The sequence below is a fragment of the Heptranchias perlo genome, chromosome 15 (genome assembly GCF_035084215.1).
Source record: "Heptranchias perlo isolate sHepPer1 chromosome 15, sHepPer1.hap1, whole genome shotgun sequence".
NCBI lineage: Eukaryota > Metazoa > Chordata > Chondrichthyes > Hexanchiformes > Hexanchidae > Heptranchias > Heptranchias perlo.
This window is the reverse complement of record NC_090339.1, coordinates 32183084-32196121: the sequence shown is the minus strand read 5'-3', so window position 1 is coordinate 32196121 and position 13038 is coordinate 32183084. Positions and strand designations below refer to the sequence as shown.

General features: G+C 41.4%; 1 protein-coding gene across 5 annotated transcripts in view; it reads left to right on the top strand.

Moving 5' to 3' along the window:
- Positions 1–13038, top strand: part of LOC137332972 (probable E3 ubiquitin-protein ligase MID2) — a 201493-nt gene that overhangs the window by 154037 nt on the left and 34418 nt on the right. For all 5 annotated transcript variants that reach the window (XM_067997029.1, XM_067997027.1, XM_067997030.1 and 2 more), the window contains exons 3-4: positions 6221–6316; positions 11596–11703. In XM_067997029.1, the coding sequence (XP_067853130.1) occupies positions 6221–6316; positions 11596–11703 (204 nt within the window). The remainder of the gene's footprint in view (positions 1–6220; positions 6317–11595; positions 11704–13038) is intronic.

The following is a 13038-nucleotide window of genomic DNA, read 5'->3' as shown; positions in this document are numbered from 1 at the left end:
AGTACACTACTCTGAGACTACTTCAAAATCCAATTAAAAATTACCTGTTGAAAATGAACGAGACCTAATAACATCAATCCCAGATTTTTATTTTGCATGATCTACAGCAAAACCAATTTCAAAGCCAATTCTTTTCCCGCTCCCCCCGCAAAAGGACAGGCAGGGGTGGGAATAAAATTTCAAAAATCGGAAACTTGACCCCAACCGTTTCCAACTTCCGGTTTTAACGGAGGCGATTTGGGGGTCGGGCGACTAACCTGCCCTCCAGAGGCTGGTCCGTCATTTAAATATCTTAATGAGGCTGGGTGCCTCAAATTTTAACAGTTTTAAATTTAATGGCTGTGGGCGAGTTTCCCAGTGCTTGGGAAACCTGGCAGCTGAAGGGAGGCGAAAGCGGCTGGATCCTGCAGGTAAGTGCTTTTCCAGCACTGCTTGTGGGCCATGAGTAGCAGGAGTGCTTCCCCCTAGCAAACCTGCTTACCTTCTGCAATCGGCCACCCCACCTCGATGATCCAGTGCTCCCCCCTCCCGATATCTCCTCCAGACCTGCAATCTCTTCCTCCACGCTGGCCTCCCCTGATCCACGATCTCCACCCCCCCACCACCCCCTGACCCCCAGCCTCTCAATCTGGCTGGCTGCCGGCCGGGAAACGGAGACAAAAAATTTAAATGAGCTCCTGCCAGTGAATTCGACAGGGCCTCCGGGTTACCCACATTTCCAGATTTCCTGGCCGCTACGACTGTTCCCTCACTCCATCCCCGCCTCCCCGTAAATATCTGTACCAGGGTGTCAACAGTGGAAAACATTTAATTTGCCAGCTCAAATATCCCTCTCATTGATAAACACAAAAATTCCACCAAAAAGTCTATATAACTAATAAAATTCTTGATACCTTTTAAAATTATTATTTATTCTCAGGATATGGGCAAAACTAGCATATATTGCCTATCCCTGATACAGCTGAGTACCTTGCTGGGCCCCTTCAGGGAGCAGTTAAGAGTCAACCATGTTTGTGTAGGACTGGAGTCACATATAGGCCAGACAAGGATAGCAGGTTTCTTTCCCTGAAGGACATTAGTGAATCAGTTGGGTTTTTAATGATAATCTGATAACTTTTTCACCAATACCAGCTTTTTTTAAAATTTCCAGTTGATTTTAACTGAATTTATGTTCTACAAACTGCCATGGAGGGATTTGAACCCATGTTCTCTGGATTATTAGTACACGCCTCCGGATTACTAGTCCAGTAACATAACCACTACACCACTGTACCCATTTCTTGTGATTTAGTCATGCATTTTTGACAGTACACTTCTAACATGCTCCAGCGTAACACTTCTTTCCATTCATTATAATAGGTAATACCTACTAAATATACTTCAACCATTGGTGCTGCTGTTCCTCCCTCCTACTATCTTCAGTGTAAACCTTGAATCTGTCTCAATCTGTTTGCTCACTCTGTTCATTGCAAAAACTTCCAACTGAAAGATATTTTCAACACGTGGCTCACTTATAATTTATGGAATGTTGGTATTTCCACATAAAATCAATATTTAATTCTTAATGTGAATTTATACATATATATTGATGGTAAAAATTAATTTTCTTCTTGGCCACCCGCTGTGTTATTTAAATAAACAAATCACCCAAACCTCCTGGTCTTTCTCAGTGTTTTTCTTTGACTCACATGCTACATTTCCATATTTTTCTAGCATTCTACTGTATCACTTCAACCAACACACATCAACATTGTGTCACAAATCAAAATCATACATTTCTTTAAAATATTCTATTATAAGCAGATGTAGTTATGATCCACTTACTTACAGCATGCTATGTGCCGAGGATCTGCTAGCACATATATACATTTTAAAGGCACTATACGAATGCAATTTCTTGCCATTGTTGTGTGTGTAAATTTAAGCATGTCAACATAGGATTAATAAAAATAATGGTTATGTGCTTGTTACAAATTCGGGTCTGCCATAGATATCAACTTGGTTTCAATAGCGTCAATCATTCCCATTAGTGCTCTGAGCACCTAACTTTTATGAGAGTTGATTCACACTGTCCTGTATCTACTTGCACGACAGTGTTACCTGGGTGGGGGGAGGGGGTAACAATAACACCCCCTTGTGACCAGGACCAGATGTTCATGTCTTTCACACGTGTACTTCTTCAATGCCTCCAAAGGTGGACCAAGCAAACAAATGGTGGGACAGTCATGGCATGAATCAATACATATCTTGTATTTCGGTCATGGGAACCCAGAACAGCAGTCATGATCAGACTCACTTAATTGAATCTGTACAATTTAGTTTTGCATAATAATACAAAATAAAGAACACACCACATCATTGGGTCATCTTACTTGACTTAAATAAAATGTCTTCTAACTATCCTCTAGCATTTCTAACCTCTTCTCCTCCATAAAGTCTTCACAGCTTTTCCTTTAACAAAACTGGCCTCTGCAGCCTTCCTATTTCAAAAAGCCTCATGGCTTGCATGTGTCCTATTTCTGTATTTATCTCTTGCTGTTCACATACAGAAAAAGGATTGAAGATTTTCCAATACAATGGGTTTGAAGTGTTTTTCAACTGCTGAGACAGACTATCTAATCAATTATTTATGATTATTGAGAAAACATCAAAACTTACCCATTAGCATCTTAACTACCAAACGTCTCAGATTGCCCCTTTTTAAACTTGTATGAACATATTGAGTAACCCTCTTTCCATATCCTTTCTGTGGAAAAATGGTCAAAAGATTCTGAGAAATAATAATATAAAGTATACTGTTGTTAACTAAAATTAAAGATTTAAATGACTTTTCAGTTACTCTAATTGAAGTGCTAATCCCAGGCTCATGTTAAAGATATCCTCATAACTTCAGGTTACAAATCAGATTTCATCACATTATTCCAACCATTGTACATGAGGAATTTTAAGAAAGGAGCACATACTGTTGAATCAGGGCTATCTCTCACCTGTAGTCCTTGCAAGTACACCCCAATGCAGGAAATGCTGAATTTACCCGATGGTGTGCTGAACTAATGGCAGGACATATCTGTATGATTAACACAGACAACAATCAATACAGCATAGCACACAATCTGGAGTGGGTTACTGCCTTGAAGCATGTCTCTGGATTACGATGAACCATAAGCACATCATTTAACAATCCCGTTTTAATTGGAACATCCCAACATTAAACAGTGTCAGTGAGCAACAGTGGCATGCAAGACTTCCAAGCTGGAAAAATTACCTGATTTGCTGGTTCTACAAAAAAAATTCCACTTGTATATGAAGCACTAACCCAAATTTAACTCTTCCAACACAGTATGAGTTGAGAGATACAGCCATGAAAATGGACGCCATTAACTCAACCAATAGATATGTTGGCCCCAAAAATCTGTGGGCTGTGATCCCAAAGTATGTGGGGTCAGCGGCATATAATTTACATGGGGCCAACAGGCATCCGCTCCACCATGGGTGTATCTCCAGTGCTGGCCTGCTGATACAGCTGGTAAATCAAGCACCTGCCTGGCACTGGGGGGGATGTTGCCCAGGTCCCCCTCGAGACTCCATTATGGACCCCCACAGGCCTCTGTGCAAGGGGACTGATCCAGTTTTTTATAAAAGAAACCTTTACCCTTCTGGAAGCCAGTAAGTCTCATTTCACTCTGTGTACTGGCCTCTAATGATACGGCAGTTCCCAATATCTGGGAAAGCCGGAACTCCCAGAGTACAGAGTTCTTGCCCCATGGGCCACACCTGATGGCCTTATGAGGGACGGGCAGAGTTCCTGCCCCTTATTTGGCTGACTAGGAGAATCCGATATAAATGGAGCCCCAGCCCAACGGGATCACTGCTGTCTTCCAGTGGGTTCCGCCAGACTCCCATTGGAGTCATGGTGGGAGGCTGGCAGAATTCCTAAGCCAATTCGTGTCTGTTATCCCAACAACACACTGTGAAGCATACCACCTATGCTGTAGTTAGTACACCCCCATAGTGGTGTCATTAGAACTTTAGAAAAGCACAATGTATGGAATTTTTATCGGTAGATTTTCCGATTCCTCACTCAAGACATGAGAGGTATTTCATTGAGTGTGAGGATTTGGAAAATCTACCATACAATATCTTCTTGAACTTTTGCTGTGTGTGGAGAAAATATTTTGAGCTATATAACTTTATAGTGGTGATCGCAATGGTCTGTCAATGGGTGGTGGACATACTTGGGCTAATGAATTAAAGAGTATTATATAAGTGTAACATTTGGCACAGCACTAAAGCTTGGTACTGCAAATGCAATTTTCTTTTTCTTTTTAGCGAGCTAGTGACAATCCTGACCTGTATAATAATTCTTAAAAAGATTTAAAGAAATAGATAGAACAATATTGACTATATATTAGGAACAATGCCAAATGTTATTGAGTTTGAAAGGTGAAAACAAACCAGGCATGGGGTGCATCTCAAACTAGTGCTTATTGATTTTTGCTAAATCATATTCAATCCAATCATATTCAATCATATTTTTGCTGAAATGAGGACCATGGGACACTGTATATTGCTAGGTCAGCATTTCTGATTCTGTCTGGTCTCACATACCAACTGTTTTATAATGCAATAACTCAAAATGAACAGACTGATCCTTCACTGTTTCCAAAATTCCCAAAATGTGCAATGTGATATGATCAATATGCAGGCACTTTGTCATTATGTGTGTCTAAATTATATGCATAATGTGTGATTCTGAATTAAACTCATAAAACTTATAATATAAGCAAAATAAACTACATTTCTATCTCCATCTGTGCCTTTACTGGTGTGTAGAAGTTCCTCTCCGTATTAAAGGTAGATAGGAGGTGGAAGTCAGTTCACATACAATCCTCAGTGTATGAAGAAACTGTATAGAACCAGAAAACCAGCACATAATCTAGGCTGATACTTCAGTGCAATAATGAAGGAGTGCTGAATTGTTGGAGGTGCTGTTTTTCAGATGAGATGTTAAACTGAAGTCCTGTCTCCCTGTTCAGGTGGACATAAATGATCCCGTGGCACTATTCGAAGAAAAACAAGCTGTTTATGGGTTGTTGCTGTGTGCAAATTTGGCTGCTACATTTGCCTATATAATCATAGTGACTCACTTCAAAAAGTAATTCAATGACTGAGAAGCACTTTGGGACATCCTGAAGATCTGAATTTGCTATATAAATGCAAGTTCAATATAATAGAAATGAATGGGAAAACATTTAGTCCACAGGAATTCCCTCCAATGAGAATGAATGAGAGGAGTTTGGCCCAATAGAACTGTGTAGAATGGGAATGCAGTTCACTATATATTGATCTCAGTAGTTGCTCAAAATGTCTTTGTAATTTCTGCATTTGGTTGATATTTTACATCCATGATGTCAAATCTCATTGTTCCTTATTACAGTCTCGTCACCTGTGTACAGTTGTCAACTTCCCCAGACAGCTAGCAAGTAAAAAAGAACTGAGACTAGAGAGAAGATAGCTCTGCCACTCACACTTGTATGGGGACTAAACCACATGGGATGGCACATATTCCTATAACTACCCTCCACCATCTATTATTCTCCATAAACTAATTGAATAAAAGTGAGATGAAGGTCACTAATGCTGTGTAAAAGGTACATTTTCTAAAAGTCCTTCTACATGGCTGAAATCTTTCTAAATGGCAGAGCACATTGGGGGTTCAACATGTTATATCCACCTTCTTTGGATTTGAAGTTTAAATGAAATCTAAGTGGACATAGATTGGTGACATCTTGGGTTAGGCACTACCTTTTCAACTCTGGAACTTTTGTTGAATCCAGCCCAGATTGATGAGATGAAGCTTTCCTCTCTCTGCTGTTATAAGGGTTCTATGTCAAATGGCTTTAGGCCACCTCAACCCAGTTGCTAGTGAACATAAGATCACTGCACACCATGACCCTAATTAACAATAACAATAGATCATGTGGATGTGGAAGCGTGCAGATAGAGGGACATTCTTCTGAGTTTGGGCTAAGGTACATTGCTTGGGGAAAAAGTAGATTTACTTTGCAGGTGACTATTTTATCTGATCTGGGATTGCTTAATGGTGACTGAACATGCCTGAAATTGAGACTGTGTTAACACCCTTCATCTTGATGAGCACAAAAAAGCTAATATGGAAGACATATGAAAACTCACATGACTAATTCTTGTCTTACCACAGCAAGCGTTGGAGGCTAACCTTACGAATCTCGTGAAGAGGAACACTGAGCTGGAGTCACAGATGGGCAGACTCATTCAGATCTGCCAACAGGTGGAGGTGAGTTCTTTCTCAAAATAGCGAGCTACTTGGCTGATCTCACTGAGGCGCAAACTAATGCAAACAAGTGAGTTGTGGAATTTACTGCAGCAACCTAGGCAGCACATAGACCCAACAATAGTGCTGTAGATTGAAAATCTGTAATCAACTGGCCACTAATGGATTATTGACTCATGGTTTGTTTCCTCATTAGCTTATAGGGTGGTATTTGTCTTCACTTCTTGGTGGGGGAATGAAGACCTAACTGGAGGTCCCAGATCTTCCTCAAGCAAGAGATTGCTAACAAGTTGATGAGATTTCTAGGAGATTGAATGAACCACTCATGCTTTCATAACAAATGATGATTTGCTGAGTGAATGCACAAAGGGGACTATGATTGCCAAGTTCAGAGACTGCTACTCATTTCAGATGATGATTGGGAATTGATGTCCTTCGTGGCAAGTCGGTGATGGTTATGTGAAAAAAAAATCTTTAAAATAATTAAGTACCTTATTAGCAAATTGCAGAGAAGCATGAATTCTCCAGAAAAGCAATTTTGAAAGATTTGACCTGAACAACATACTAATAAGTCCAATCAAAGGTGACTCACTAATCAGCTCCAAATACACCAACTGTTTGACATATCATGCCTTGATTGTGACTACCTCACAGAGAAAGCATAAAAAACATCCTCCATGTAACACACTCCTCACTATAACGCACATTGTTTATAGCTCCCTCACTAATAGAATTCCATATAAACCCTCCTTCCTCCACAATCTACAGCATTACCTAACTTATACTTCATGATTTATATGGTCTTCCCTCCTACTCTTTTAAACTTTGTTGGTGTACTGTACTGTGGGTTGTCACCTAACACTGAGGAATTACAACCTCTGGTACAAAATATATGACTTGAAATTTCTCTGTGTGGTACTCTAAGTGTACTGGTTAATGCATTCATGCCACATTCCTGTGTGCACCATTTAAAGAAGTTGTTAACCCATTACTTTGCACTAAGCAGTGCACTAAACATAGTACACAGAGGAATTTCAACTCCAACTCTCCTCTGCATTGATGTATTTTGGTGTTTGTCAGCTTGGCTCAGTCAGTAGCACTGTGACCTCTGAGTAAAAGTTTGTGAGTTCTAAACCCCACTCCAGGACTTGAGCACATAATCTAGGCTGTAGTGCAATACTGAGGGTTGCTGAATGAGGTGCTATCCTTTGGATGAGATATTAAACCAATGCCCTATCTGCCCATTCCAGTAATTCAAGCAAATGCTAAAGATCCCATGGCACTCTTTGGAGATGAGCAGGGAATTCTCCTGATGCACAGGCCAATATTCCTCCCACATCCAAAACAGATTAACTGTTCACCATTTCATTGCTGTTTGTTGGGTCTTGCTATGTGCAAAGTGACTGCCACATTTGCTTATATAGCAGCTCACTGCACTTCAAAGTAATTTATTGTGTATAAATTGATTTTAGAAATCTGCGATGTGAAAAAGCAGTGTATAAATGCAGGTCTTTTTTTGCTTTCTTTCTTTCATTGCTTCATCTGGTCTGTGACTCTCACCAATAAAGAACTCGAATTAAATTAACGGTAACTCCTTCTTCCTTTCCACTATATCAGTCATTGGTATACTATCACTTGCAGCATAATTCTCACTTCAGATGACTTGATCCAGCAAAATGGAGGTGAATGTTCTTGATATTTGTAGGCACCAATTTCAGGTTCTCACCTTAACAGTACCAGTATCAGTATAATGTGCATTGCTTTTCAGAGGTGAACAGTCAGTGCCTAATTCATTGTGCCACTTAGTCACCCATCCAGAAAACTCAAGAGAACACATGGGTTGTTCATGGATCTCTCACTAGCAAACCTGACAAAACCCCCTCAAATTTCAAATATAACAGACAATACTCACTTTCATTATAGACTACATGAACACTGAGCTCAGCACATTCCATGCCCTCTCTACAAGACACATCATAGTCGAATTGCAGAGAGGCTCTGCTGCATTTCTGAGCTTAATATAAAGCAGTTTCTAATATAAAGAAATTAATCCCAATTAGTAATTTGGTGTCTCCAAAAGCATATAGAACGTGTACCAACTCAATCCCAAGCTATAGTGCAGCCTCAGCAAGGCCCAGAATCAATATAAACGTCCTCATAGTCATGCAATTGGCTGACAGAAACGTGGCAGTGGGACACACTAACTGTAGGATGTATTCAGAGCTGAGGAAGGGTGTATAATACCCTAGGCACCATTCCAAGTACAATCATCAAACCATATATAAATCTTGAGGTGTAATCCTTGATCGCCTTACTTCTGAATTACTGTCCAGCAAATTGTGGCTTAATGGATAAATGCACTTCTGGGATCTTGGATTAAATCCAATCTGGCTAAGGGATGAAAGTGCAGTCATCCTCTGCTGGTTGGGAGTACTTGATGGACAGTGCAAAGGCTGTTTTACTTTGCAAGTAATCCATGCTACCTCTGATCTGAGAATGCTTATTAAGCATGCTGAGGAAGCTTTACTCTTTATCTGATGCATGCTACATGTGACCTCAGAACTTTTGGCAAACTTTTTTGTTTAAAAACACATAATGCAATTATGTAGAAACATAGTAATGTACCAGACCAAAAGAGACCATTACTGTCTATCTGGCCAGTCTCAAAATATCATACTCTATTCTGTCTCTCACACTCTGAATCATCTCTCGTACTTCTCAATAAATTTCTCTGCCAAAAATCTATCCAGTTCCCTCTTCAATTTGCTCCACTATATAGAAAACAGCAGTGAAACTCATCCATGTCACAGGTGTGTGATATCAATAAGAAGAAAATGAAGTCTGGCTCTTCTCACTCCCAGAACAATTGGCATTTTTTTGTGAAGAAAGTGTCCCTTTGAAAAAAACAGAAAGCATTTGACAGAAAAAACACAAACCAAATCTTGGAAAGAATTAGAAAGGCAAGCACCTCATTGGAGCTTACAGAATGGATAAATAAGACTACTTTTATTTTCCTATAACTGCCATAAATATTTCTGACAGAGCCACTGCATCTGGTGAGAGTTCACAAGATAAATCGGTCGGTTGAAGTTTATAGCTGGCTGTTGAAGCTCACTCTATAGATAACGAATAAGTAGTACACTTATTTTGATCATCAATAAGAGTAGCCTGTGCTTTTTTAATGCTCTTCTATAAGTGTGATGCAATCCCTCAACCACCAAGCCCTCACCAGTTCCATGATCAGTTTTGACAAAGGAGAACATTTGTTTCTCCAGTTCCATTTTTATGCATACATAGAATTATTTAGCTCGACATTTGAAACATTAATGTTGTTTTCTGCTAGACCACCCCCAAAGCTCATGACCTCTTAGTTGAAGGTTATATTTCTGTTGCCTTGCTCCTAAGTGCCTAGGGAGCTGTTTAACAGAAAGTGCATGGCCTGCATCCATCCTTCCCCCTCTCAAAGACAGTACATCTGGAGTCCAGCTGAGACCTGTCCGTTTGTGTCAGCCTCCTTTAGTATTTCTCCTGTCCAACCTCAGCAGGGGCATATGCAGCTGCAACTGAGGCTATGGACTAGCAATCCTCAGGCAGTCTTTTAAAAGAGCACAGTCTTCAGATGAAAGTGGATGACATTTTGTTTTTGTCTCCCTACAAACACAAGAAATCATAATGTAAATTCCATCGAAACACATAACTGTGTCACCTGCATGTGCCACCATTGTAACAAAAGGTGCACAACTCATCTCCCTCCCCAAACAAAAGGATTTTATCAATAATGATAGTGCCCTTTTAATGGCATTCTTTCAGTTGATTCATAAGGAACATGAAATGTTCTAATCATGGGCTTTGGTTTGAGGAAAGGCCAAAGGGTGAAAGATATGACGTCCCAAAACCTCAATAACTACTAGCCTTCCTTGTCGCCCCTTATCTCTCTTCCTCCCCTCAAAAGGCAAAAACTCAAGCTAAAGCAATAGTTTCTGGTACCTTACCAAAGTGATCATTCTTCATGTTAAGTACTGGGCAGTGAGTTTTGGTGGGATGTTCAGTAAGAGGTGGGGACCACAACTGAGCCCAATTCTGTCTCAATGCCCATGCAGTGCACTTCCATCAAGGGCCACAGGACAATTACCAGGATAGAAACTCTGATTTTTTTATCCCCCTCCCCTCATCTTTGACATTGAGAATAATTTCAAGCCTACCTCATTCCATCTTGAGATTGAAACTGCAATTTTAGTATAAAGGCCTAGAAAATCCATAGTAGCTTGACTCAAATTCATCCCACCATATTAATGGAGAGAAAGTCCCTATTTTTTGGAACTGAATTGGCTATCTAACTCAGAGGTACCACAGCATGGGTGGTGTGGGAAATGAAAAAATGTTACACTGGTACAGGAGGGGGTGCTTTTCTGAGGTTGGGGTAGAGTAGAGTGACCTTTATACTGTGACTGTGATATACGTGAACTAGCAGTACATGTATTATACAGTGTTCACCAAAATAAAGAAAAAAGCTCAGCTTTCAGTGATTTTTAAGTCAAAGAATTTTCTGACCTGTGCTAAGAGGTGCTTAGTAGGAATGCTACCTAGTCCTAGCTCTAAAAAATGTTTTATTCATTATCATCACTGGAATTTATTGCCTATGCCTAGTTGCCCTTGAGAAGGTGGTGGTGAGCCACCTTCTTGAACTGCAGCAGTCCATGTAGTGCAAGTACTCCCATAATGCTGTTAGGTAGGGATTTCCAGGATTTTGACCCAGCGACAATGAAAGAACAGCGATATATGTCAAAGTCAGGATTGTGTGTGACTTGGAGGGGAACCTGGAGGTGATGTTGTTCCCATGCACCTGTTGCTCTTGTGCTTCTAGGTGGTGGAGGTCACAGGTTTGGGAGGTGCTGTCGAAGAAGCCTTGGCGAGTTGCTGCAGTGCATCCTGTAGATAATACACACTGCAGCCACGGTACGCCGATGGTGGAGGGAGCGGATGTTTAAGCCAGTGGGTGGGGTGCAGATCAAGCGTACTGCTTTGTCCTGAATAGTGCTAAGCTTCTTGAGTGTTATTGGAGCCGCACCCTTCCAGGGAAGTGTAGAGTATTCCATCACACTCAAGAAGAAACAACACACTCAAATTCTGTGCAAAGAATAACATCAATAGTGAGTAATAGCTAAAGCAAAGAGGTTATCGATCTACTTCCATGGCTTGTACCAAGACTGAGAATACTAGGCTGAGAGTCAGTGATTTCTGGAAGAATAGGAGATAACAGTGTTATTGATGTTTGCTGACAGGTAAACACTGCAATGCAAGAAAGCAAACTGAAAGAGGAATGTGACGAGCTGATGGACATTATCAGGCAAAGGAAGCAGATCATTGCTGTGAAAATCAAAGAGGGAAAGGTAGGCCCTTCTCTGTGTAAACTGTCCATTTAAATGAATCCATATCTTTCCCTCAAACAAAGATCAGGCGCAAGATTATAACTGTGAAAAATGGATGGGTTGGGGGTAGGGAGGCATTGAAAATTGCAACAATTTCAGACCCGCCTCCAATCCGCCCATTTCCGATTTCCACCAGGGCGATATGAGGCGCGGATGACCAACCCGCTCCCAGAGGGCGGGTTGGTCACTAAAACCTTTTCAAGGAGGCTGCAGGCCTCTATTTTTTCAGGTTTGGTGATTGCAACCCCAGGGGGCCGGGATTCCCGGACTTTCTCCTTCACGCCACGTGAGAGGAGGCGAGAGGGCCCGAAACAGCAGGTAAGTGCCTTCATAGCACAGCATGTGGGCCCGGAGGAGCAGGAGTGCTACCCCAAGGCCAACAAGCCTACCTGCAGCGACCCCCCCTCCCCCAATGATCGCGGACCCCCTCCCCCAACGATTGCAGCCCCCCCCCCCAACAATCGTGGACCACCGCGATGACCCCTGATCCCTACCACCCCCCATGACCTCTGATTCTCCCCGCACCTCGTGACTGACTCCCCCGGTGACTGACCTCCGATGACTGACATTTCCCCCCTTGCCCCCATGCCCCCGGTGCCCCTATGCGCACCCATGCCCCCCCCCCCCCAAATCAATACATTCTAAGACTTACCTAAAGACTTCCTTTTTCACGTCCTCTTCCTTGCTCTGCTCCCATCCAACTTAGGCCAGCCTGTCAATCAGAAAATAAAAATCGTCCTTACGTCACAATTGTAAGGACGTCTGGGAAACCCGTGCTTCCAGGTTACCCGTATCACTGAAACAAAATCACAATGCCACCCTTTTAATTGCAGCATTTTCTTGTTGTTCCGCTTTGATTTCTGAGAGGGGATGGTGAGACTCCCCCTTTAAAAGGTGTACTGATGGTGAGAGTCTTATTTTGAAAGAGCTCCTGATGGCAAGGCTCCCCTATTTAAATGGTATCTTGATGATGAGGTTCCACCTTTAATCAGTGATGGTGAAGCTTTCACTTTAAGAAAGGGTCCTGTTGTTGAGCTCATTCTTCTTAAAGGGTCCTGATGCAGAAGCTCTCTCATCTTTTGGTTTTGTTTTTGTTTTCTAACCGGTCAACTTAAAAAAAAGCACATCAGTGCTGCCTAATCCCCTTTATTACAGGACGGATAAATATTCAAGAATACCAATCATGGTTACAGTGAAGTAAAAAGGAAAGGCTGGTTGTGATCTATCCAAACATTAATGGATGTTTGCAAGTAATAATTTTCTAATTTAAAATTAAGAGTCTTCACCACCCCCCTC